The 27,642-nt window shown below is 40.9% G+C and overlaps 2 protein-coding genes across 3 annotated transcripts; one reads left to right on the top strand and one right to left on the bottom strand.

Annotated features, from left to right (window-relative positions):
* The first annotated feature begins 86 nt into the window (after positions 1–86).
* zmynd12 (zinc finger, MYND-type containing 12) lies at positions 87–10,398 on the top strand. 2 transcript variants are annotated; one of them, XM_042492242.1, is made up of 8 exons: positions 87–447; positions 2,708–2,840; positions 3,747–3,918; positions 4,008–4,177; positions 4,716–4,838; positions 4,925–5,018; positions 5,622–5,767; positions 7,963–10,398. In XM_042492242.1, the coding sequence occupies exons 1-8, from the start codon at positions 308–310 to the stop codon at positions 8,092–8,094; spliced, it is 1,110 nt and encodes a 369-aa protein (XP_042348176.1). In that variant the 5' UTR covers positions 87–307; the 3' UTR covers positions 8,095–10,398. The 2 variants fall into 2 exon arrangements, with proteins under 2 accessions (XP_042348176.1, XP_042348177.1); XM_042492243.1 differs by lacking the exon at positions 87–447 and adding an exon at positions 696–742.
* On the bottom strand, positions 8,370–27,642 carry rimkla (ribosomal modification protein rimK-like family member A). Its single transcript, XM_042492244.1, has 5 exons — positions 26,919–27,642; positions 18,592–18,822; positions 16,204–16,290; positions 14,323–14,526; positions 8,370–12,665 (listed from the first exon to the last, which is right to left on the bottom strand). The coding sequence occupies exons 1-5, from the start codon at positions 27,079–27,081 to the stop codon at positions 12,154–12,156; spliced, it is 1,197 nt and encodes a 398-aa protein (XP_042348178.1). The 5' UTR covers positions 27,082–27,642; the 3' UTR covers positions 8,370–12,153.

Genomic DNA, 27,642 nt, shown 5'->3' with positions numbered 1-27,642 from the left:
GTTAAAAAATACACCTGTGCTTTCCCTACAATGACGGGTCAATATGTCTGCTGTGAAAAGGGTCTATTATCTGCACTATATATAACGTTACTTGCCTGTATATAGAGCCTATGGTGCTAAAAATGTGTTTTTAAGCCTTTTGTTACGGTTTTATCGGTAGGACACGCTGAGGTCGTTGCCATAGCGACCGTAAACTTAGAGTTTCTCAAAAGGCAACTGGCGTTAGCTTAATAGGCTAATTTTAGGTTGAAAAACTAACATAATACCGGATTTGCCTTTAGTCTGCCAATTTCAATAGGGTCTTCTTATGATAATGGAAGCTAACCCTCGTGCTTTCGGGACAACATCCATGCCCCTCGCCTTACCCAAAGGGACGGAAAAGTTGTGTGAACTTTGTCAAGGAAGAGCTCACCTACAATGCACCAAGTGTCGAGTCACCTTTTACTGGTAAGGTCGAGTTATTCTAGCTAGCTACTATTTTTGTCATCACATGTTAGACATTTAGTTAATGGCTTTCAGACCACTTATTTGCGAAAGCATGATTTCCAAAAGTTAGTGCTGAGTTCATTTTGTGTGGGTTATTATGTACTAGTTGAAAGCATGTCTACAGTTTGGACGTTAGGTGGCAGTGTCCGCCATTTGTTTCACAGCGCCGCTGACAGAAGGCGCCAGAGAGGGAGAGGAGCAGATCAGGCTGGAAATGAGATTACCACAACGTTTATTTCTTGCTCATGTGACTGGGGTGAGGTGAGCTGTTGTCTGTTTGATAGTTTTAGTTGTTCAAAATTACAGCGTTTCCTTCGGCGTTGGCTTACATGTCTTCAGAGTCAGTTACAGATCATGAGATGGTGCTCGATGAAATCCTCGTTGGCACAGTGTGTGGTGACAGCCATCCCTGCAGGGATTAATGTGAAGGGATGAGCTACTAAAGCCAGTGTCTTAAACGGAGCTTACAGCCACTCATTGCCCTTGCTTCCCTGTCGTTTAAAAAGAACTACAAGTCAAGCACATTTTTGAATTAGATGGATAATTGTACCCATGTCATTTAAAGCAAGGCGTAGATGGGAGAAAGAAAGGAGTTTGATCTGAGCAGGAGCACATACAGTAACTGAAAAAATGTAATTGGTAAAAAGTTACAAGAAAATTACCAGAAACAATTAAAATATATAAATATATGTATAAATGCTATATTTTTTTTTCTGTAGCGTATTTTTAAACGTAATAAATCTAATTATATAAATATAGTTTTCTGGACATTTTCTTGTTTTTTTTTTTAATAATGTCAAATTATCCATCCCTGCTAATTTTCAGATAATTCTTTTCACCTTTTAACAAAAAGGTAGGTGGTTGCAATTTGCGGAACATTTCTTGCTGAGTTGCTCATTATGTTCTTCCCATGTTTTTAAAGGGATCAAACCAATTTTTCGGTTCTAGAGGCTTACAGGGCATCTGAAAGCAGCACAAGAAGAGTGATGTCGCTCCAGGTTTCAAAGGGTTAAGAAATGAATAGGCTTTTGTTCTTTGCTTAAACAGATGACTTTGGTTTAAAAGAAGATTGTAAAGTTGTCACATGTTAGAGCTGAAATGGTTTATTGAGGACCTGACGAGCCATATCATGTTATTAGGCTGCTGGCGTGCCAGCATCCAGACTAATATTTGTGATAACTGTTTATTATGAGGCATATTGAAAGAAAATAAAGTACAATTACCATGTAGCCTAAGAAGACCCCTTGATTTGTGTGTATCTGCGCTTCTGTTGTAGTGACGTGGCCAGATCACTGCCTGCGCTGCTCCTGTCTCCGGTCCAAAAAACCAATACAGTGGTGTGCCTCAGTAGAAAAAAACTCAAGGAAAACCAAGACAGTTTCCACAGAAGTGTGCAGGAGAGGAGAGCCAGATGAACAAAATTACAGAGCAGTTATGTAATGGCATACAATTTAGTATGCCCTCTTTGCACTCAGGTGATATTTTCTAAATAGGATAGAGGCTCTGCTTTGGAAGAGTAGCACTTCAATTCAAACCAGCCAATATACTATATAGAAATATTTCACAGTTAACCCTTTTAAGCCTGGAGCAACATCAATTTTCTTGTGCTGCTTTCAGATGCCCGTCACAAGTATTAAACCCTTCAACCCCGAGCAAACTGGTGCGATTTCTTTCAAATACATGGGTAAAAGGCAATGAGCAACTTTGCAAGAAATGGTCTACAAACTGCAAGAAATTAGAAAATCTTGAAAATTATTTTTTAAAAGCCAGGGAAAAAGGTAAGAATTTAGGGAAAATTTTAAACAATCATTATTACATATTAAAATTATGTTACAAGCACTTTTCAAAGGTCATTTCCATGTGTTGTTTTTTTTTAATGAAAAAAATGTGGTAATTTATTAAAAACCTAAACAAATTTCTTACTACTTTTTGGGGGCCTTTCTTCTGTCATCGCTCATTGACATTCCCATGTTGTGGGTGAAATAAAGCCAACTTGCTCAGTTTTTAAAGGGTTAATGGTATTATTATTTTGCAGCTAAGATGCGGTATAGGCTGTTCAGATCATAGCAGGGAAACAGGTTTTTATCAACAAATTGATCCCTAAGCCAACAACATTATGCCCAGAGCAGAGATTCAAATGCATTAAAAAATGTTTGAAACAATGCCACAAAGAAAGTGATTTGAACTTGCATTGCTTTTAAAAGTCTTTTTTATTCTCCAGTCATACAGAGCACCAGCAGGCTGACTGGATGGGGATCCATGAAAGAATCTGTCAGCTGCTTGTTCCCATTCGCGCTCCGACACTCTTTAGTCTCCGCTCTCGAGCCGGCAAAATAGAAATGCAGCTTAAAAAGGTGAGGATGCATGTGATGCATTGGGACCCTGATTGTGAAACATAAAGTGCAATGTCGACATGCTTTTTTTGAGTTTGAGTCTAGTTTACATTTCTCACTGTCAAGGAAAATGTAAAGAACAGCAGTAATCATGGAAACTTTATCTCTAGGCTGTTTAGAATTTTTGTATTAGAAGTCTGTCTGTGATCTCTCATTTCGTTTCAAATGGTCTAATGTTTCGCTTCCAGGCTTTTAGTTCTAGCTTTTCTAATTTCATACGACATAAAGAGTAACCTCTTTTTTTTTTTTTTTTTTTTTTTACTTTGGCCCTATTTTTCCATGTTTTTGTGTGTAAGTGACTAATAGACAATTTTGCGGCTTGTGAAAGGGGCAAGTCATGAAATGGGCTCAGATTGTTTTTCTAAGTGTCTGTCATCTTCCTTTTCCTTGATCTGGTCCGTTTGTTGTCTTCCAGCATTTACTTACCTCTCACTAAGCTATAGACTGAGACTTCTCTGTGAACAAGACTTGAATAGACATAGTAACAAATAGACCAGATCAGCGAGAGGGAAAGAGAGACATTTTATTTCTCAGTAGGGATCCTTTCCATAATGTTGTTCGACACTTAGAATAACAGCCTGTCAGTGACACAAAAAAGCACGTTCAGTGGGTGTACGTTGATGGTGCGCAGGCGCTGCATAGGATTACATTGCAGCCTGTTTTGCAGCTGCTGGCTGCAGCACTCTCACTTAAAAATAGACTATTTTCAAATGGTGTTCTCTGTATTAGATAAATCACTAAGAAAAGTTGTAGAATTTGAAACCACATAAGAACAGTGTTTTGTTGTCATTTTACATTTATCTTTGTAAAAGATGTGTAGGTGTGAAAGTAACCTGATGTGTTCCTTGGGTTTGGTTCCTTTCTTAGGAGGAGCTGATTGAGATTTGCAGGTCGGTGGCTCAGAGTAAGCTGTCAGAGGGGAAACACCAGGAAGCTCTGCCTGCCGCCCAGTTCTACCTGCGCTGTTCCATCGACATCCACGGCCCCAGCTCTGTCCAAACGGTCCCTGCCCACCTGCTGCTGGCTGAGGCCAATATGGGTGAGGAAGGAGCACAAAATGGTTTAAGCTCAAATTGTCTCCTGTCTCCCACTTGATGTTTTATGCATAACTGTGTGTGTCCCTTTCAGGTTTGGGTAATCTAGCCCTGGTGGCGGAGCTCCTGTCAAAGGTAGAGTGGATGGTGTTGAAGAACCCAGAATGTGGTCCCTCGGTCCACCAGCGGCTGCACAGGAGCCTGGGCCGCCTCTACACAGCGACCGGAAACCTGGAAGCAGCTCTGTTCCACTTTGCAAATGATGTTAGTGTCATAAGTAACACACTCACCAGAAACAGCTTCAGTACATGAAGCATTTACAACTATTCAATAACCTTTTTGATATTGTGAGAAACAAAATGAAAGCCACAACTCATCTGCACATCTCACCTCTCCATTTGAACTTTCTCACTGTTAAAATACTATTGTCGCAAGTGAAAGTCAAAAAGACTTAAATGGTTATCAAAATAGTTGGGGATACATTTTATGTATATTGGCTAATTTGGTAATTAACGAATAATTTCAGCTGTCCCTGTATAAATTGTTCAGTAATTTTATTTATAGGAAAACATCAGATTTTATCAAATTTTCCTATGTTTTTTTATGCAGACATATCAATTTGTAAAGTAACTAGTTACCAAAGTTGTCATATAAATGTGGTGTTATTATAAATATATTGTGCAAATTGTTTATCTTTCAGGATGTACAGTGTGTTGTTCCTTTCTTACCATTCACTGTATATGAATATACCTTGTAAAAAAAAGCATATTTCTCTGATGTTTTTTTGTTTGTTTGTTTTCAGATATATTTTTCCAGCGAGGAGTATGGTCTGGATAGCACGGTCACTGCTGGTGGCTGCTTCCTCATGGCTGATGTTTTTGCCAAACAGGGGAAGATGCACACTGTTCGCTCCGTGTACTCTGAGGTAAAATAACAGAGATGAGACAAATTTGGCCAAATCTGTGTTTGTCTATATATTTCATGGTTTATCCTCTACTGCTTATATTGTAGGTGGCACAAACTTGGCACCGGCATCTGACCAAACTCTTCAAGACCCACGTCGAAAATATGCAAAATCTTGATATGTTGTTGAAGCCGTCTTATGGTACGTCCTCTCATTAGATCCGTGCATTGTATATTTAATATAACAAAGCCATATAAAAAAATAACAAAACAATATAAAACCATACATATAGCTTTTGTCAACCTAGCCTATTCTACCACACTAGTCAAAAACAGTGCAGAGTCAGAAAATGATGACATCACCAATCCATCATTTGCTCCTATCGCTGATCAGCAGAGAGCTCAATTGGCGTATCCCTAAAAAAAAAAAAAATAAAAAAATAAGGTCAACAGTGCCTATATTTAGCTGAGCTGTCTTGCTGTGCAATCCGCAAGCTAAACCCCAGATTTACACTAGCATGCTTAGGGCTGACTAGAGACCAGTGCTGACACATCTCTGGCTGTGCAGCATCCGCACCACTACCCACTATCGCAGCTGCTGCCCTACATATGATGCTAAGCCTGTTAGCTGCAATGTAAGTTCCCAGGATGTTTACTAGGGAAAAGTGGCCGTTGAAAGGAAGTTGAATAGTTACACTAACTATACAGAAGATGCAGACGGATCGGTGTATATATGCCTATGGTAATGTACTGTAAGAGCTAAACAACATATCCATCTCTGTCTCTTTTCATGACTTTCAATCAGCCAAAGCCCAGCAGGTTGAAGTTGATGAGATTTTGAAGACAATGTTGGAGTTTGTACAGAATGACTTCAGAAAGGACTCAGCTCAGATTGCACTGATAGCCCACTGCCTGGCCATGCTGTGGTTCCTGGGAGGAGACTCCCTAAAGGTGAGTCACCTGACGAGGTGTGCAGGCATTAAAGGCTCAGTTTGACACAGTGACACAGTTCCCCATTTCCTCATTTCCTCATACACCTACTTTGAAGGGCCGTCTCCAGATGGGATTATCTCTAATTGGTAAAGCCGAAAAGATGTGGTGGGAATTAGCGGGAGTTGATTCAACTGTCTCGACACTCTGACTTCCACCCTTGACTTGCAGTCTCTCAGTAATACCATTGGCGGCTATTTGTGCGTGTAAACTGCACGTGTTTAACTGAGGGATAAACTAGCAGATCTTCAGTGTGTCACGCCAGCTTAGAGGACGAGACAGCAACAGTGCAGCGAATGTGTCAGTACAAATGACTTTGCAGGAAGTTTTGTACCAGAGAGGTGACTGCCCTGAGCAGGCGAAGGAAAGAGATTGTAGCCTGACTCTAGTAAACACATAAATGGACACGACACCAGGCAGTCATGTTTTTATCTGGTGATTTAGTGGGTTGTTACGGCTGAAAAAACACAAGTTCAGTTTTTGTAATATATACTTCACCACCAACAACACCAAGGTCCCCTAACTAGTGGAAAAAATGCTGAACATATCAAGTCTTCTTTTTTTTCAAATGGTGCCACTCTCTCAGGTCCAACTGTCAAGCAGAGACAAAATAACACAAGTCAACCAAGTCGCTCCCTGTGGTTAAAAATCTACGTTTTTAGTGCCAGAATAGCGGTTAAGAAAATAAGGATCATGGCTCACCATGCCGGGATGGTGACTAAGTTAACTAGCCCGCGGGACATTCCTACCGATTGAAGAGTATCTTTGATCTCCGCAGTGAAATTAAGTGTTTACTTTCCCACTTCCTAAGGGAGGTCACAATGAAGAGTTAGCGACATTTGCTCATCTGTACCACCAAGCCACAAGTCTGCTGTTCAGTCCTGTGGTCCACTTTTCCTTAGATTTATTAAACTATTAACCAAAACAAAAACTAGGCATTTTAATGACCACTTTTCCTCTTTTTTTTTACAATATGGACTCCAGTCACATGACTTAGACTCAAATCAGATTCCAATTACAATTTTTCTTTTGAAAAAATCCAAAAAAAATTTACAACTTGTACTCAGACTCACTGACTTCACTTCACTGGGACTTGAGCCTTTTTGACTTGAATATACATGACTTCCCCCAAACCCAAAGATTTAAAGTATATTATCTAAAAAGTGTGTCACGTCAATTGATCTCCTGTTATTTGCTGAATCAACTGTCAATAATGCTATTCTTTCTAGCAAGTTGACACGTATTATTTAGTTCCCATGCGAAAACTATGTGATGGTCAACTAAAAACGAATTGCAGTATGCAAAAACATGCAGGTCAAGATTACATATGAAGGAGAACAAAGTTCAATAAACTTGTTTTGTCAAATGTAAATCCAACTTTTCAAAAATGTTGATGTGATTTTTGTAAATTTAATCAAATATTACTCTGCTGTTTAAATAGCATTAAGTGGTGAAGAACTCATAGTGTAGGACTTTGGACTTGACTTGGGACTTGTCAGTCTTGACTTGGGACTTGAGTGCAAAGACTTGAGGCTAACTTACCACCTGCAAAACAAAGAGTCCCACCTCTGGTAGTGTGTGATGGCAATTTTGATTTTTGTTTTGACTTTTGGCCATGTTCAGTTTTTGTCATTGGGATGCTTGTTTTACATGAATCATAATTCAGTTATCTTATTTTTTTTCCTTGTGAGTCAACGCGTTGTTGCCAGGAAGGAAAAACATTAGATAAGAAGCCTGAGGAGATGTGTGAGACAGCTGTGGGTTGATATAACATCGTTCACACAACACTTGATTTGCACATACACAGAGCATATTCCCAGCTGTTTCTTAGAAACTGTGGGAATTCCACTGATGTCAGTGCAAACCTCAATGAAATCCACATTGTGCCTGCCATGTTTTCCTCTAAGCATGCATTGCTTCGTCAGCAGAATCAGAAAATGCTTTTCATGTCTAAATTTTCTCTCTGTTCTAAACTGTAAAGGACGCTTTAACAGCCTACCGCATCAGGTTGTTGGAGGGGTAAAGTGGGATAAGTTAAGCAGACCGAGTTGCAATTCAATTTTCAGTGATATTATTATATAAGTCAGCTTATTCTCCCCAGAGAGTTTAACAGCTGCAGCTGCTGTGTTTTGTTTCCCTTTGTGCTTGTGTGCCAGGCACTGGGATTTGGCAGCACTGCCCTGCAGGCCAGCCAGCTGATACCAAACCATGACCTGACAGAGCCCATCCAGGGCCTGCTGCAGCTGGTGCAGAGTCCGCGGACAGAATCACATCCTGGTTCTGACTAGTCACCGTACCTGCCCTGCTGATCCCTGTGCTTGGAGATCTGCTCCATCAGGACGTCTGTTTCACCCTACGCTAATTCACCCATGTGAACGAACAAACCACTGAATTGGTAGAAATAGTTTATAACAAAAGAGCTTATGATGTAATTTAGCGTTCATCCAGATATTGTATATATAGGCAATGTAGCACATAATGACAATATATTGTTGGGTTACATATCGTTTTAACATTGAAATGCTCGATAAAAGCAGTAAAAGGAGGAGAGGACACATTTTCATTGCTTTTGAATAATGACTCATCTTTATTTGAATCTAAAAAAAGAGGGATATATATTTACATCATTTTGCACATATGTGAATTACATGTATTTGGGATCCTTTTTGAACACTGTCAGAATGATACAGAACAGAATAATGGTGAGGGCATTTGCTAACAACCATTTTTAATGCAATGTTTTTGCTTAATTCGTACCTAGCAGTCCATAACTTCATCATCAATTCACCATATGCAGATATAATTAAATGTCTTCTAATGTCTATATTTTAACAGAGCATAAACATTGCATTTTCTTTCTGCAAATCAAAGTATATTGTAAACCTTTAAGCAAATCTCATGTCTGTTGTAAAACACATGGACATAAAATGAACCCAGTAATTGCTGTGAAATCCTACATATTATATACAATTCTGAAACATTTATTCATTATATCAAAACAAAGAATCACTTTTAAAATCATCTTACTACTAGTGTTACTAGTACTGATTTATACAACAAAATGTTTGTTTTTTTGGCATTCAGATTCATTTTTATGTGTCGAGAGGCAGCAAAGCATGGAAACGCTTAGGTTTCCGTGTATTCCCTTTTTAATTTTTTGAGCCAAATATACATTAGCAGCAGTTTGGAATTAAATAGTAACTTTGTGCTCTGTTGCGTTGCTGTACACAGTGACGAGTCCAGAGGTCCCTACACGTTTGTTCAAGGCTGACCAGGCACCACACGGGCCAGAGTACTTCCGATCATTTTGTGATTTACACACCAACCTCCTTCCTTCCCTGTGTCACGAGCATGCGGTACCCGTTTTCTTTCAATATGCCTTGTATCCACTTTATCATGGCCATTGATCTATAAATACCAAGCAGAAAGAAACCCACCTGACCCGGGATCTTGACTCAACTATGATCCTTAAAATCCCAGAGAAACCAGACAGTGAAAAGGCCTTGTGAAAGTTGTTGGGGCGCAGTAAAATGAACCTGAAATGGCTGGATGTGCTCTGTGTGCATATGGATGATGTGTAAACTACAGACTGAAAAAACAGGGCTGTAAGAGAGATATGAACATTTCATTCTGTCCTATGGCTGGCTTTTTAGTGTTTTGAAAGGATATGTGATCTTTGATTTACACTCACGTACACAATGTAGAATGACACAGGCTTCAATACAAAGACTTAAAAAAGGGGGACAACAACAACTGGAGATAGTTCACTCATATTAGCTTTTATGTTGGGATGTGACTTGTTGGTGATCAAGCCCACGTGCCTTTGCATGTCAGGAGAATGGACATGAGCAGATTCACAGTTTGTTTTTCAGATACTTTCATTATATAGATACCAGACAACATCACAGTAGTGTAAATGGTGTTACTGTCTCAGTGGAGCCAATGTGATTACTTGACGGCAGATTTTAAATATAAAAGCTGCATTTACTGTTGTCTGGCCGCTTTAAATTTGGCACCCCAAAGCAGGCCCCTGTTAGATTCCAGGCAGTTAGTAAATATGGGCCCACAATAAAGGAAATAAAATCAAGCTTCACAGCGGTTTCATTTTATTGAGACAATATTAGTGCACACAAACCACTTTTTTCTCTTTAAAATACCATAAATTAGGAAGAAAACAAGGAACAATATAAAACAAGCAAGGAAAAAAAGTGCATGTTAACCATGGTATACACCACATTGTCTTATATTGTAGTTTAGAACCTTTTTTTCGTTGTTGTTTGTGTATCTTTTTGTCTGCCTGTGGGGCTATGTGTAATGTTTTTGACATGTCTCCAGCTTGGATGAATATGTCATGCCTTTGGGGGTCAGGGGTGAGATCCAGGCTGCTTCCCTGAGTTGTGTTCAACAGAAAGGGCTATGAGTCAAAAAACATGGACGTCACTACGTTGAACAACGTAAGGTTTACATTTGTGCTTTTGATTGGAGCTGTAAATTATTTTTGATGAATGGCATTAGCCTCCCTCGGTGTTGATTTCAGAAGGCATACAAGAGGTAAATCAACAGGAACAAAAACCGTAAGCAATAAGCTTTTGGCCACTGAAATCCCTGGATCTTTTTCCTTTCTTTTCTAAGAAGAGAAAAAGTAACATTCTATTGTAAGAGACTGCAAAAATATACTTCTCTTTTTTTTGTTATTTGTACACCATGCCAATGTATTTTGTGGGTTAAGATAGGTATTATCAAAAAACAAGGGAAAAACAACAAAATCTACAAATCATACGACTGAGAAAACACATCTAACCAAATTCATAAATGTTAGCACCAAATTTCAAACTTTCAGTATTGCAGGTCTGTACAAACAAGTTTGTTCACAATAGCTTATGAAAATTTCAAAGTTGGCAGTCATGTCAGCTGTTCCAGTTTCATCAACTGGATACTAGAATGTACTGAATCCACTACCTAAATATTTACAAAAAAGCTAAAAAATGAAATAAAAAAAGAATACACAACTACTTTTTTTTATTTTTTTAGCTCTTTGACATAAAGGGAAGGAACACCTGGTATATCAGGGGCCATTTGAAAACCATAAGGATCCTGGCTGATATGTTCTGTAGGTTTTTAATATCTATGTCATCCTATGGCAGTGAGAAGTCACTGTTCTGAGGTATATTTTGTTCGCAAGTGTAGACACAGCTTTAACAACCTGTCTCGTGTTTCCTAAATATGTCATCTGAGCGATTAAAAAAATGCATCTGTTCATCATAAAGTGCTAGACATTGAATGGGTTTTTAAAAAGCAGCAGACTGCTGCTGCTGGTAAGGGTAATCAAACAAGCAATCTATGAACGTGAAATTAAAAATCAAGTCATGGCACTCAACCAATTTTTATATGCCAGGTTGTGAGTCGTCAACAAAACTGCTATTTGTTATTTTTACTATCCTGCACAGGTTAGGGCAGTGTTGCTTCAATCGCAGTGAAGAGAATTAATTTATGGACAGCTTCTTATTCACTGTCAGCGTAGCAGCTCTGGCTACATTTCAACTATGCTTTTATTTAAAGGAGAGTAAAAACAGTGAAAATACATTCTGCTGTAGTTGGTTTTACAACATATGACATATTGTCATGTAGTGAAATTGTCTCTCATTTTGGTTAAAATGAAGGGCAGTAAATCTGACATAAATTTCCTCCATCTCCAGTTGCTGCAGGACAATCCCCATTCTGTTGTGTCCTTGACAGCAGCACTACATTGCTACATTGAGACTGTTTAATGTGTCAAGCATGAGGATGTATTCCTCTCACAAGAAGCTCATCACTTGGAAAAAAACCCACTTCATTTTACTTCCAATCCATAAATTATTACTGAAGTCTCAGCAGGAAACCCCCTTTTGTAGATTATCCCTTAGATAATATAAGGATATAAATATGGCAGGTGTATGCTTTTATTAAAAAAAAAAACATAGTCACCCTCCGGTTTCTTGCAAAACAGAAGCTCAGGTCAATTTGGCCGTTATGTACTAAATCCCACTCTTGCCACCACGCTGCGGTGTGAGCTGAGTTTGGATAGTGGGATGTGCAGTTTGGGAGTAGAGGTGCAAAGCGAGAAGAGTCAGGGGAGCAGCCTCAGATCTTTGTTATTTTTGAAGGGAGTTAGTAGGAGAAGGCTCATGTTTTGGTGTTTTTATTTCTGTGGTTGTGTCTGTGTGTTCAGTTTTGCTCTGCTTTGCATTTAACATCCTGTGTTTTTTGGATTGATATGTGTGTTTAAAAGGAATGTCTGTTGCCATGTGTACAGGTGTGTTTTTAATGTGTATTCGTGGTGTTTGTGTGTGCGTGAAGCTGCTTGAATCTTACTCAGTCAATAATTTGATCTCATTGGCGAGGAGGGTGTTGAAGTTGTAGGCTGGATCGGGTAGGTCAGGCAGGGTGGGGGCTGTGGACTGGCGGGGTGAGGACTGAGAGGGCTCTGCCAGCTCCGGGTCGCTCTCACTGGAAGTGGAACCCACGCTCATGTTGCAGACGGCCTCGGGCAGCGAGCCACCGCTGTTGGGCACGGAGAGCACCTCGGGCTCACTGCTGGTCTCGCTGGTGCTCGACACGACGGACAGCAGGGACATCTTACGAGTGAGGCGGCTGGGAAGCATAGACAGGGCGTAGTCGGCAACAATGCCTGCCACATCCATGCCACAGGCCTGGTCGAAGGCGATGAAGCCCACGTTGGCATTGGCCTCGCAGACTACAAATGAGCCATCGTTGAGTTGCAGCAGGTCAATGCCGCACACATCCATGCCGAGGATGTTGGACACCTCTATGGCCAGCTGCTTCCCCTGCTCACTCAGTGGACACATCATACCCACACCACCTAACAATCCACAGAGAGACATCAAACTGGTTAACACCTACAACCATCTCCTGTTCATTCACGTCACCATCCAAACAGTTTAAAATACTAACAAATACTGTGTATGTGGCAGATTTAAGATGTTTTTAAGAAGGATTTTCATCTTTTGAATATTCAGTATCAAAGATTCAAAAAATGCATCAGATCCACCGACAGTGAGTGAACATGATCTGTTTCATAAATGCAGAATAATGGATGGGACGCTCCTTATCGGCTGCAGAACTGCTCCTCACAGAGGAGAAAAACATGATTTGGTTAGCGCCAGTTGGATCAGATGCACCTACAGTTACTGCAAATGTCAACATGATCTGTTTCATAAATGCAGAATAATCTGATGACTGGTGTCCTAAATATGTCACAGCGCATTACAGCCTCAAAGAGACCAAAACAGCTCATGCTCTGACACTGAAAAACAGTCTCATCAGCTAGAATACTGTGTCACTTGATGTCTCTGGGGCAGACTCGGGACAAGCCTGTTGATTTGGTGTTGTTTCTCTAAACTGGCTTATATAGTGGATGGAGAATTATACTTGATCAAAAATTTAGAAACATGAAATATTTTCCTCATATGCAGGAATGATGACCAATGCAGGGACACACAGGTCTTTGTTAATGATAAATGCCTGTTGATTGTCTAAAAAACTCATTAGTCTTGAAAACTTAAACCTATTAGAACCTATTTTCCAGTGTTTTTTTTGGGTGTGAGTGACCAACAGGATCAACACATTAAACCACTCCAGTATTGAGCGAGACTGCTGCAGCCAACATCTGCGAAACAGACTACATGGTCAATTTAAGTCCGCTAAAAACAATCCTTATATCCACTAAAAGTATGTTACAAATTATGAAAAGAATCCTGATGAAGATTTACCCTTTTGTTAAGGAGAGAAGTATTTTTGTTTCAGAAGAAAAGCCCAGAAATTGTGATCACCAAACCCACCAGACTCCATAAAAAAAGACAGTAATTTTAGTATGTATTGAGGCAGCATATTTTCACATCCAACTTGGTGATTAAAAAGTTTACTTCAACCAAACCAGAGTAAGTGATTGTTGGAACATTGGAGGGACTAACCAAGACGGCTTTTGAGAGATTTATTTTGTTTCTGTTAACTTTAAATTAAGTGGGTTTTAGGAGGATAAAATTTGTGTTTATTTCAGTGGAGACTGCTAGGTTTGGTGATAGCGATTTCAGGCTTTTTCTGGTTAAACAAAATGGATTTAACTCTTTAACAAAAAGTTCGATCTCTGTAAGGACCCTTTCCATACATTTTCAGACACTTGGAATAATAATCTGAGCCTGTCAGTGGCAAGAAACAATGCACATTAAAAGTGCGAGCATGCCACAAAAGTGTTTACATGGCAGCTTTTTTGGCAGCTCTCACTCAGTACTGGACCAATTTCAAAAACATTTGTCTCCAGTAGTGAAAAACATGGGAAAAGAGGGTGCAGGTTGAAAAGTTGGGCCTGTCCCTTTAAGAACTGTTCCAGTGTAGCAATGCTCACACTGTAACTGTAATAAGAAGAAGGGGGAGTGAAATCAGTACTGTAATATGTCTGTGACAGTGCTTAATAGTTTAGTAATACAGAGTCATCACAGGCATCTCGGGCGTCTGCCTACCCAGGGAGCAGTTGCTTTGCATGCGACCATCAGTGGAACAGCGTAGCATCGAGCCGATGACACGACCGCCCACCAGGACCACCCGCACATCTCGGCCATGTGACTCCTTGACGTACTCTTGAAAAAGGTAGGGCGTATCGTGACGGATCAAGTGGCACAGGTCTGTGAGGTGGTGTTTGTCCCGTGCCAGGAACACAGCCTTGCCTAGGAGAGAGAAGGACATTTAAGATAAAGGGAGCAGAAAAGTGGAGCTACTCCTCAGGTTGTTAGGATGACTGTAAACATGAAAACAAGATTTGTGCGGGGTCTGATATTTGCATAATATTAGTTGGGAGTTGGATACCCAAGTTTTGCTGACAAGTAGCTGTTTCTGCTGACCAAGTTTCTTGTCAGTTCCTGTTACTCATGAAATGGATGAGACACTCCTCTTAGCAGCCACAGAACTGCTTCTCACAGAGGAGAGAAAACGCCTGTTTTAATTAGCACCACTTGGCTCTGTCTTCTGGTTGTCAAGCCCTCTGACCCCCAAAACCTTGTGATTGTTGTGCGTCTGTGTAAGTGCACATTGTGTGTAAGTGACAATCCAAATAAGATGTCAAGGCAATCCCTTAGTAACTTCATAAAGATGTGAGGATGGACAGTGACGGACATGTTGTAACACATTACAAGTCAAAAACAAGATAAGCAAGAAGTCACTGTCCTGTGACTCAGCGAGACACATGATCACTCTGAGTGAGATTAAACACACTAAGGCATACACTCTTGAAAATTGCAATTCTTAACATCCCAACAACTTGCAAGGAAGAGAACATGAAAAATGCATTTGGGTCATGAAAACCTGGAAAAATGTTTTTTTACAAAGACATTTTTCAGGCCTGAGAAGGCCATGTAATTATTAAAAACAACTGAAAGTTTTGGAAAAGTCATGGCCTCTTGTTATGTCAAAAAAAAAGGGGCAGTACTTTTTCTTTGGATAATGTCTATGTAACAAAGTTATGCAACCGCAAATGTATTTTCTGTAGCTGCTGATGTAATGATGCTGTTTGCCATCACGTACACTTCTTCATTTTCACTCCATGTTCTGACTCTCCCTTCATGTATGCCAACAGGCTGAAATTATATTTGAAAAGAGTTCAAATCTGATATGTTTTGAAAAACAATGGGGAAGTGGGGCAAGGAAAAAAATTAGGGTCCTTGAAAAGTCATGGAAAAGTCTTGAAATGCTGTAAGGAAAATGTGTAGGAAACCTGTTGATACCAATGATTCTTACGATTTTGAGACAGCCCTTTATATTTGTTTACAGGCATTTGTATTTGCTCATGAGAAGGAGACCAGGTTGGATATTAGCCAATGTCAATGGTCAACCACAGAGGGGAGGAAAGCAACCCTTGAGACGTGGAACTCCATAAAAAGGGTCAAGTTAGTTGACCAACGGCTGCTTTCCCTAACAATGCGCTGTGATGGCAGTCCAGGCTGGCCAAGGTCCATTGTTATTCCTTTATACAATGGCAGAGCCAGTCAAGTGTCAATAACTATGAATGGGAAAAGGCTAATGGGTCACCAGACAATGCTGGAACTTATCTTCAACACTAATGGCAGGGCTCAAATGTCCCACACAGGCCTCCTGAGAATTCATGCAAAATGAGGAAACAACAGTTTACTAGAAATAAAAATGATTATCCAAGCATCCACACTGCAGGCATTATAAGTTCCTGTTTTGTGTTTGCTGCAGCACCACCGTCCTAATCATTTCACACTCTGTCAATGAATTTCATGTTAGGGTGGGCTGGGCTGCCATTAGGGGCCTGCGGTGTACAGATTTTTTAAGTGTGGTGCAGTGAACAGAGCTGGTGACGGGAAGAAAGTGACTGATGATCTTACCTCTGTGGCCACGTGCGTTCTTCACCACCACAGGGTAGCCCAGTGGCTCCGCCTCGTCAATCATCTTGCGGAAGTTGTCATGCCCACCTGGGAAATGCCCATGCACACAAACACAAAGCAGGAACACATGCAGACACATTCGCCCACACACAGGTGTAAAATATATTAAAAACTGTCCTTGTTTTGATAGCGTGGTTCACACATTACAGCTGACTGAGCAGGGTGGCGGGAGGAAACGAGGCCCTGTCGCCATGGCAACAGAAGTGACTTAAAACAGCGAGGCTGTAGCAGTGTTTCCTGAGCTTATACTTATTTTGCTGCCTGATTCATATGATTGGAACAGAACAGTCGCTGAGGGACGCATTAATGTGAAGCAGCTGACCGTATCTGATGCTGGCTCAGAGTGGCAGCTTGTAGCAACAGATGTGCTTCAGCTTTCTCTGCTCTGGCTCAAAAAGTGATTGAAAAATATCAAAAAAAAAACCTGAAAAATGTATGCGTTAATAACTTCTCTCCATCTTCATCTCTGTTTGCCCGTCTGGTCTTATCTGGCATTCGGTCAAGGGAGCAGATGTGAACTACCTCGTCACACAGCTTTTTCCAAAGGGATTCACATGTGTTTTCAGTGAGAGGGAGGAAAAACAGAGGGAGCAGATGAGGAGAGCGAGAAGACATAAAATGTGGGTCCGACCGCGTCATAAGCTGCTGAGGTGGAGAGCAGGAGGCAGGCAACGGCATCTTTTATTTTGAAAAATTCAGGGGGGGGCATGGGGTGGGGCGTTGGGGGGGCCGTGTTACATAAGCTCTCCAGCCGCTCTGCATGCACCGCCTGGCCTACTGTGCAGAGAGACAAATGGAATGTAGGCCAAACACCCCCTCCTCTTTCTTCCTTTCTTTCTCTGTCTGTATCCTTCTCTGTCTGCTCTCACAAACACCACAGCATTGTCGATTTTTGGAAAAAACAGAAAGAAATGTGTGCTGTCTGTTGTCAGCCATTGTTTTGTATTTTAAAATCAACAAAGTAGAACAAATAAAGACAGCAGTCGGGCTTGTGTTGTTGGGGCTGCATCCTCACATGTCTTGCCTTTATCAACAGTAGGTTAAAACCAGTGGTGTTAGAGAAACTGAGAAATTATAAATATATGTGGTGTAGTAGACAGCTAGTGGATTTGGCCCTCTGTTGTTTGAGCAATGGCAGTGGTGAAGTGACTGTCTGACTGATGGCTTATTAATCTGTTACACAAACACATTTGGACTAAAGCCTGTGATGCAACTAATGTGATTGGTATATCAAAAAAAACATGCTTGGCACAGCAGTGCTGGTGTTCATGCTAATATTCGTTTTATTCTACATGACTGTAGATTCTACTCCCTTGTAATTTGTTTATACCCACACAGGCAATATTTACATCTTTTTTTGTTTACCATAACCTATAGCTTGTGTTTTTTGGCTTTCACTTAAGTTGACAGAAATAAATTAAGTCATGGCATGAGCAGCAAAAGCTGTACATAGATGTTTTAGTAAACACAAAGCACAATGAAAATTCATAAACTGATGTATGAAAGAATGTATGTTTTGAAGCTGGGTTTACTGACTCTGTGGTACTTGCCCCTCAAGTGGCATTGTCACATTGTCACTTACATAATGTAAAGTTATGTTCTTATTACAAAATTACCAGCAACCCTGTTACATAGGTTAGGTTTAGGAAAATAACACTGGGTGTCTTCATGTTATGTACTTAATGCAAAGTTGGGTACTTAGTGGAAAGGTACATAGGTTAGGTTTGGAGTTCAGTTGCTGAGTTAGGTTGGTTAGAGTTAGGTTAAGAAACATGGTGATGACGTACCTTAAAATATCTCAAAGTTAACTCGGTTTCACAAGGGACACAAACACTGGTCTCCTGAGGAAAGCCCTGTGTTTGTTTGACCAATCCATTATACCAACGTGCCTCCTAACACAGAGTTTTGCTTTTTATACAGTGCATTGTGTATGTCAATGCACTGATCCTGTGATTGCAGTCTTCCTGATTACATGGGTTATTTATGAATTCTGCTGCATTGCATATGAACAGTGCACGAGGACAGCCTGATTTGAGCCAAAGTGTCTATATTTATTCATTCTTGAGACAATTATTTTTAGTGCTCTTCTCAGGCTACCAGTCTGTATTTTGTAGTCTGCACAGAACCCCAAGAACCCTGCAGGAGGTACAATGCAGCGTGGACTCTGTAGATGTATTAATAAAGTTAGTTGCATCACACATTCATTAACTGACTTGCTGATTATAGTCACGGAGAACCACACCACATCAGATGTCTTAGTTACAACAACACAGTGCTACCACAACACACCAACACTGTGAAAAAGCTAAATGTCAACTATTGATTTACCGTAGGAAAAGGTGTCAGGGAGAGGCACCCCATGGCCGGCCAGCTCCTGAAAGGTCCAGAACTTGTTGACGCAGTTGAGTATGGCCTGGGGACGGTTGATCAGCCGGCAGCCCATCTTCTCCAGGTGGCGCAGCACAGTGATGTCACTATCTGACTGCACCCAGGGCGTGGGCACTCGTACTACCACCACCTGAGGATAAGATGTCACCAATTCCTGCTCCACTCGCAGACCTGGAGGGTGAGCAGGTGGTGGGGGAGAGGAAGGAGAAAGGGTGGAAACAGGAAGACCATCATCAAACAGAACACTAGATTTGTCATATATACAGTTAGTTCTTCAGAGCACTCAATACACTTATGTAGAAAATGCACTCATATTATCCACTCTGTTTCTGCAACCAGAGCCATCAGCCAACACCACCTCTCCACTTGCCACGTCAGAAAGAGACGCATCATTGTTTATAGCGACCATTGCATCCTAAAAGTTACATTTACAGGAGCTGGAAAGATTGTGAAAGTGGTTGGTGAGATTCTGAATCCACCATCTCCTGATGGAAAAGTTAACTCTACTTACAGAGACTATTTGTGGACATTGTTCCAGTCGCTGCCACACAGCTCTGACTGAGAGCTGGCCGGGTTACAGGACAAGGCAGAGGCAGCCAGCTCTGAGGCTGCTGATGTTAAGTCATGAATTTGGAACCTCTCTTGCCAGCCGAGTATTTACACGGTGCCCATATCCACATACAGTAGTCCCCTGCGATGCCGCCAGTTCCTCTGCCTTTTGGGCCATTATATGGTCTTCTCCTCTGACTCAGAAAGGGATAACCTTCCTGACGTACTGATGTTATACACTATTTTGTCTCAATGTAGGGCAGTGGGGTAGGGAGAGATGTCTGAAAAACCCAAGGGTCTGCAATTTAACCACACATGAAAACACATCAGAGAGAAAAGCATCACCACAAACATGACTAAACTAACAAAGTATTTGTTTAGTTTTGTTCTTTAAAAAATTCTGGATATTTTTGACTAGTCCAACATTTCTTAAATTACATGGTAATACATTTGGATCCTAAATCATTGTCATTTAACGACTATTATCTGAAATCCCCTGCCTTTTGTTTTATTGAGAGTCAAACTGACATTGGTTTTCAATGCCTCAGCCTGACACCACTTTTATTATGCAAATGTGAGCTAAGTAAATACAACAGGCTAACTGAACACATCTGAATAGGTCACTGATCAGCCTCAGCACAGCGTGCATAAGCCCTGCAAAACAGGAGCGAGTCAAAGAGAAGCTTGTATAGTACCATGGTGGAAATAAAGTTGGCATGACACAAATACACTGACTTTTCTACACTGAAAACAAAAAACGGTCAAATTTCAAAATTTTCTCCATTCTCTATCAATCAACTGCCATCTGTAAAGAACAGAGTAAGATTTTAACAGAATATTGGCTTGATATTTGCCAAACACAGATGGCAAATTCACCAGCCATAATCAGAGATTTGGCAGCATTTTACTGGAGACTGGTGTTACTTTGTCACCCTTTATGAGAAGAGGAAATGGAGACAGACTGTGAGATTTTTGAGAAGGCGATGCGACCCAACAGCTCATCAGGAAGAACAGATTGGGTGACGACAAAACCTGTGTGTTTGTTCTGGTATGCATACATCTTTATATATGAATACAGGAAAAAAAAAGGAGGGGGGGGGGCATCTTTGTCATGGGCACAGCGCTTCACCTCTATCGTGACCTGAATTTCAGCCATCTTAGAATCTGCAGGCTCACAATAGTGACAACGCTGCTGGCTGAGATCATCAGAGGTCACCAGAAGATTGGTGGTTGCTGAATACATAATGAGAGCAGACATGTGCCGGCAGATGCACTGTGCATCAAACCTACATGGTGTGTATCATGCACACACTTTGGGTGTGGCCAACACATGTTTTTAGGGTAATTCAGTGCAGACACAGGTAGAGGAGAGAACAGGAGAAAGGCAGCAGGCAGAAAAGGTCAGAGATGTCTTGTAGCCTTAACAGAGAGGAAGGGAGGGAGGGAGGGGAGGGGCAAATAGAGGCGTATAGGAAAAAAGGAGTGCCAAGCCATGAAAAGACTGCCACCCCTCCCTTTTTCTCCGCCTCCTTCTCCTCACAATCTCAGTATAGAAGCAGGAGGATTTACTGTCCCTTCAGCCCAATTCAGCACTCACACACTGCTCTGATTGTGCCGCCTCTGAGAGTGGTATTACAGTGGGAAGTGTCAGGGGATGTGGTCTCATGGTTTTTGACAGACAGTATTCACTGTTCATGGTGCTCATCTCCATCTCCAGGGGAACCAAACAGAGACCAATGAGGCAGCCGGATGAATCAGCCCTATTCATTTGTGCAAGAGTTTGTGTGCACTGCACTGTACATCATGTGACCATTGCAAAAACATTCAGAAACCCTCCTGACCATTACTGTCTTTAACAAAAGCAACTCGGTTTTTTTTTTGTGTGTGACAATGTCTAATTTTCTGTGGGTGTGACCTGTGAGAGAATTTCTTTCCCTTACATCTACGACAGACCGTAATGTTTTTATGGTTCAATGGACTGTATATGTGCGTCCCATTTTAAATCTGCCTGACAAAGCTAACAAGCATTACAAGCATTCTACGCATACCGCTGCGACGTCACAAAGCAGGCGATGCCGACAAATGCTGTGCCAATGCTTGGCCAACGGGTCCTGCCAGTCCTGAATGCCGTCTCAGACTGAGTGTGGGTATCCTGTCTAAATTAGCCTGATGATGGGGCGGCAGCTTAACCCACAGTTTCTTCTGGTTTGGTTTGAGCAAACAATGCCTTCAATGGTCTATTTGCATATCTGTCATCAGTAACAGACATCAGACAAAAACATATACTGTAGGCCTGCTGTGAGGCCAAGCAAAAAGATCTTTTGTTCGCTGAGCACAGAGGCCTGCATATCCTCTGTGAGTTAGCCTGTGAACTGTATAGCTGAAGCCAATTTGGCATTTGCAGTACTTGATCTAACCTGCGGCAGACGAGACATATCAAAAGATAACAGAAATATTTGAACAGGATATAAACAGAGCTCAGCAAACATATTAAATTGCCACAGAGGACTTTCAACATTAAATAGGTCAAACACATCAACTATCTGTTATCTTTTATGCGCCTGCTTTAGGGCTTAGAAGTAGTTCATTAATATTGTATACAATATTTCAGATGAGATTTAGCAGGGTCATATGATGATGCTTTAATATGATAACTCTCAATTCTAAAAAGATAAAGCTCTAAGAAGTAGAAAAACTTGTTCACTTTTCTTAAGATGCCAGTTCTCTTTGACATCACACTTCACAGCAACATGCTGTTCAGTTTGGGGAACATCAGTTTAAGCTGTGATTTAGCATGTGCAGTACTACAATGATCAATCAATATCACACCATAATTAATAAGGAAAATATTCATAGTAACATTTGTAAATATGCATACAAAAACTGAATTGCTATGAATCCTTATGAATAATACTCACCGCGGATGCAATATGTTATAACAGTGTTGTTGTAGGGAATTAAGGTGTACTTGTGTGAGTCTTACACTGTCATCACGCCTTACTCAAAAGCTATTTATGTTTTTGACATGATGCTGTGTAGGAAATATTTTGTTTCCACCAGCAACAGAGACTGGTGGTACAAACACTAAATATGCCACTGATATTTTAAGTGAATTACCTTTGACATCTCTAAATGAGGCTTCATCACCTACCAGAGTGTAATACTGCTGGCTCAAGATTTCTGTGGTGGCTGATTTCAGGTTGTGTGTGTGTGTGTGTGTGTGTGTGTGTGTGTGTGGTGAGGGGGTTATGTGATATGACAGCAAAATCAGAGGAACATGCAGAAAATATTCCATTTTTCAATAATATTTGTTGGTTTGTGGTAACCTGCAGCCCGTTCCCACCACAGTGATGATACAGTGATCATTCAGCTTCTGAGAGCATTAAGTTAAGAGGTTTAGAGTCCAGTAATCATACAGCAGACACTGCTCCCTTTGGCGACTGCAACTATGCAAATTACAAATGCAAGTGCTTATTTGTGGTATGACCATGTATAAAAAGAAAGGCTCAACATTCAAAACAGATAAAGAGAGATGCGTCAGCCGCTCGCGTCATAATAAGGACCTCCTATTCTAGGAAGTGTTGTCAGGTACAACAATAACAGTGAAAACAAATTTTCAGCATGTGTCAGTCAATGCTGCTGTCACTTGAACTATTTTTTCTTCTCGAGGAAAAAGCAAGAACTGTGATCCTCTTTGGCAGTACCAATAAAATGCAAATGTCCCTGGCTGCATGTGAGTACCTGCAAATGAGATATTGCCAGCTATAAAGTGATTACCTGGTTTTCCTTTGAGGGAGTAACATGCACAATCATAAAAGTCACAGCCCCAATAACTCAGTCTTATCATATAAAGATGTAGTGTATATTTGCTAAGCGTTTTTAAAATATCTATATTACAAGGCAACTGAGAACCCAAAAACGTGGGGTAAACATAAGCGACAGTGAAATTAAGGCCCATCAAGTATCCCTAATTTATGACATGAACCACCACCTGTAAAATAACACTCCGCAGCTTGTCGATGTAAATCAGGCTAACAGCTATGACATACTGCTGGTTTCATTTCTCATCAAATGGGGAGTAGGCGCTTCATAAATAACCAAATGAGGAATGGCATTCAAGCCACAGTATCTCAGCTGCATGGGTGTTGATGCTGAGACACACTCACATGTCTGGAGGTATATTAAGCCTGCCTTAATCTTCACGTTCACTGACAAAGGAGTGTTGCATTTGTCGTGTTTGGGGTAAAAGTGAGTCCACAGACGTGTGAAACCATCGCTAAGGATTGTGCCATCAGTTCATATCCGGTTGCTTTTTAAGCATGTTGCAGCACAAATCATGGGATGTGAAATGCCTTTAGCTCGCTGAATGCTGGGTTTGGCTCTTACGCAAGGGACCATGATTGGTTATTAACACATGATGTTGTGTGTGTGCATGCATAGTCATGTCTCCTCCTGGGGACACGTTGAACCCATTAACTTCAGTACGAAATGTGGACCTCAACCTGAGTCAAGACCACACAAATGAGCCTAGGGAATGAGAAACCTTTGGAATAGCAAGCTGTAAAGGTGTTATCAGTTTTAGGATTGCATTCTGACCTAACCTAAAACAAATACTTTGTGTGCAAGACCTCTACTTTTTTATGGTTGAGGTTGCTATTGTAGCATCTTTTACTAGTGGAAAGGTTATCCTTGAACCATTTCTGTGTCTTATCAGAGTCAGCGTCCCATATCATTCTTACTTCTAAGTACCATGTACTAATTTTAGGACAAAACATTTCTTTTTGCACCCTCTGAAATAACTTGTTTAATTGATATCAAATGATGTGTAAAACCTCATATGTAAACACATTTTATTCAGATGTAAATGCACCTGAGTAAAACAGACAGTAGTGGTAACCACTTAAAGAGGTGGTCAGTGACTGCAAGAGCATTATTGATTACATGATGGTGAAAAACCATTTATGTTTCTAATGTAGAACCAATGAGGGCTGTAAACACTCACTGATTATCTCTCAGTCAGTGCATAAGTAGCTGTATTTCCCTATGTTTGTCTTAAAATCCAGAGGCTGCTTATTGACTCTGGTGCTGTATTCTTATAATAATCCACATGAAAATTCAGACTGACTAAAGGGATATAAATACTACAAGATATTGGCAACTTTAACTCCATGAAACGATGTGTTCAAGCTGCCAACTTCTGTTTGGACTTTGATTTGAAGTTCCTGAAGAGTTTCTGTAGTCCACATGTAGTGTGGGTGATTTAAATGTAGATAAAAGCAGCATGTAATATGTAGGTATGCAGGGTCAGTGTGCACCTCAGGACCCCAGCCATATGTAATCTTTGGTTTCCTGTGTAGCAGGCCAACAGTGTGGCCAATCTGTCCACTCGTTGTTAATCTGTGATGTCAAGCCAAGGCTCAGAAGACGTTTACTGTGTGCAGACTTAGGGCCAGGATGGATTACGGCTCTTGCTAACTGCCCTGCTCCAGTTGTGTGTATCTTTATTAGATACAGGTCTAGACAGCCGCCTGCCTACCTATCCTGTTAGCTATGTATGGTTTCATTGTCTGACTGTCTCCAAGACATATTGAGCATTTTCTGATATCTAATGATTAGCCTATTTTGGTTTGTTTCTCAAGCCATGGTAGTAAAAACGGCATTATAATGTAATTTTCATGTGGTAGATACTCTTTACATATGCCAAAAAAATTCTTCAATTTTTGGCTCTACTATGGTATTTGAAAGACATGTAATTCCTTAAGCGCCATGCCTTCCGCTTCAGTGCTCCATTGTGTTGAGTTTACAGCTTTGTCATGACTAAGCTGTACAGTAGACCTGATGTAACAGTATGTAGTCTGCAAGGGACGTGCTGCCCAATCTCACCCCTATTCGTCCCACATCATTTCTCAACTATTCAGCCTCTGCCAGTGCCAGCCTACACTGTTTATGTGTTAATTGAGACCCGCACGCCTCTCATCTGGTGACACAGGCCCCACTTCACACCGCCCTGATGAATTCCATGTGTGTCTGTTTGTTGAGAGCTCCTACTGTTACCATCACTTTATCAAGGCCTCCTGAGTCGATGCTGTGAAATGTTGTCATCTCGTAACAAGCAGAGCACAAACAGAGTGTTCTGGACATAGCAGTACTGAAATGACGACAAAATATTGACTAAAGGTGTGTCATCACAAAATAACGCAGATAGGGTAAAATATACAGAAAACCTGAAATAGTCGCTGGATTAAAGGGGAACACCAACTAAATTAAGGATTTCAAAATGTTACTTTCATGGTGGAGGAAAGTTCAGTCAATATTTGTGAACATGAGCTACTCTGGTTCAAGTATTAAGTCTGGAGCTGCTCTACAGACAATGAATGAAAGCCGGATTTTGTGGACAATATTTGTCTGTTTTACACCCAAATGAACCTTATTCTATTGTGATGTTCTCATTTCTTTAACAGAAGTATAAATATCTATAATATAATATGTACCCAAATTATACTCAGAACATTCACCTGGGTGCTCTCAGTGTCTTGTATAACATATTTCCTTTTTCATTGTTTATGGAGCAGCTCCTGACTTTATACCCCGTGACATCACAAATTTGAATTAATTTACTTACACAATTGGACTGTCATAGACCATAAGAATAAAATGACTGAATTTTCAAAATGGTTGAAATTCCCCCTTAAGCTGGTAGTTCAACTAAAAAAACAACAACAAAAAAATAATCCTAGTTATTGTTTTCCTTCCTTTAACCTGATTTTTTGGAAGGCTTGTGGTTGGACAATGAATTCATTTTTTAGAAATGACTTTAGGTGCTGGTTATAGTAACATTTTAAATCAAAAATACTGAATGGATGGCTCAAACTCGACTAGGCTACTTATAAGCAAGGTGTCTGCAGGTATTAGACACTAAATGTAATGCTTTTTAAGACCTTTTCAAGAATTCAAATCAAATTGAAGACAAATAATTATTTTCTTATTTTAGTATTGCACCTTTTTAAATATATATGTATATATATATAACTAAGTGGAATATAAAGATACATATATAAGTAAGTGGAAGGTCAGAAATGTGAATTTTCACACAGTAGAGCTCGACTCATTTTGACAAAAAGAAATTAAACACTGTCAATTATTAGACTAAGACCTCACAAATTAAAACTAGGAAATTTAGGACTTTTTAAATGACCTGCTTGCAAACCTTTCTGCATGTGAAACATGTTTACATTCTTCTTTTCAGGACAGTTTTGAAAAGAAATGTGCCTGGTGCCGGGTTACCATGTGAAACACAAGCTAACACATTAAAGAATATCATGAATGTGTTTTCAATAACAAATGCCTAGGCTTTATACTAGGGCTTCTGTGATATTAAAAATCCCTGTTGTTTAGATGCTTAAGTAGATCGTATCATGGACGGTATTGTTGGGACTGTAACGTATTCAGTGAAATTAAATCAAGCATCATCACTCCCCTCTGGAGGCAGTCTAGCTGAAAGTGGGTTAGGCGGTCACGTCTGTGGTTACACTTGGCTTCCTTGCTAGCAGGCAGACCGGGCTAGCCCCTCTACTCGCTATACAGCAGTGTGGTCCCCAAACAATGACGGCCTGCCATTAACTTTGAGGAGCCCGTAGATCACTGTTGATCACTGCACCATTCATCCACACAGCTCACGACAACACATCCACTGTTTTGAATAACTGGGTGATACTTGCCTAATTGCCCCTCGCTGATCGTTAGCACGATTTGATCCATGAGAAGGGAGCGGAATTCAACATCCTCGTCGGCGCAGCGCTCCTTCAGTGCCCGGAGGATCTGAACTTGTGGGTACTCCTGGCTGATACGCCTGTCGGTCACGAACCAAACCCGAGAGCACATGTTGGATTCAAAAAGTTAAAAACAGAAAATCCGGCTGTGAAACACACAGTTGTAGCTGCGGCAGGTGTGGTGGTGGTGGCGGCGAGGGCTCCGGGGGTCGGGCGGCAGCACACAGATGCTCACACAATGGAGACCTCGGCGGCTAACAGCACGAGCAGGCGGTGATGTGGCTAAAAACAGCGCTAACCGTTGAGTGGACCGAACCTGCTGATGAATAATCTTCTTTATCACCTTTGTTTCCCTTCATTTGCAGCCATTTAGTCTTCCCGGGGGGCGTTAGTTGAACCCAGACCGCGCAAATTCGACACGAGCGAGATAAAAAATAACGGTATGTTGACTAGCAGAAACTTGTATCTTTCAACCGATGATATCCAGCTCTCGGCACTATTTGCCCGCCGGGGCGAACAAAGCCCAGGCTGTGCCGCTGTATATCGTCCAATAGCCGCCTCGAAACTGCCGATAAAGTTTTCCTGCGATCGCTGCACGGCTTTGCAAACCGCTAAGTCGTGGCTTTATGACAATAAACAGCTAACCCACACAACGACTACCCTCTCTCCTCCG

This window comes from Plectropomus leopardus, chromosome 8 (genome assembly GCF_008729295.1).
Source record: "Plectropomus leopardus isolate mb chromosome 8, YSFRI_Pleo_2.0, whole genome shotgun sequence".
Classification (NCBI taxonomy): domain Eukaryota; kingdom Metazoa; phylum Chordata; class Actinopteri; order Perciformes; family Serranidae; genus Plectropomus; species Plectropomus leopardus.
This window is presented reverse-complemented; position numbering and strand designations above follow the sequence as displayed.

Excerpts from the sequence above, each read along its gene's own strand:
- zmynd12 (XM_042492242.1), top strand. The coding sequence starts at position 308 with ATGATAATGGAAGCTAACCCTCGTGCTTTCGGGACAACATCCATGCCC. Across the intron at positions 448-2,707 it reads TGTCGAGTCACCTTTTACTG|TCATACAGAGCACCAGCAGG; the intron begins GTAAGGTCGAGT and ends TTTATTCTCCAG. Across the intron at positions 5,019-5,621 it reads GTTGTTGAAGCCGTCTTATG|CCAAAGCCCAGCAGGTTGAA; the intron begins GTACGTCCTCTC and ends ACTTTCAATCAG.
- rimkla (XM_042492244.1), bottom strand. The coding sequence starts at position 27,081 with ATGTGCTCTCGGGTTTGGTTCGTGACCGACAGGCGTATCAGCCAGGAG. Across the intron at positions 14,527-16,203 it reads GAACGCACGTGGCCACAGAG|GCAAGGCTGTGTTCCTGGCA; the intron begins GTAAGATCATCA and ends TCTCTCTCCTAG. Across the intron at positions 12,666-14,322 it reads GCAAAGCAACTGCTCCCTGG|GTGGTGTGGGTATGATGTGT; the intron begins GTAGGCAGACGC and ends GTGGATTGTTAG.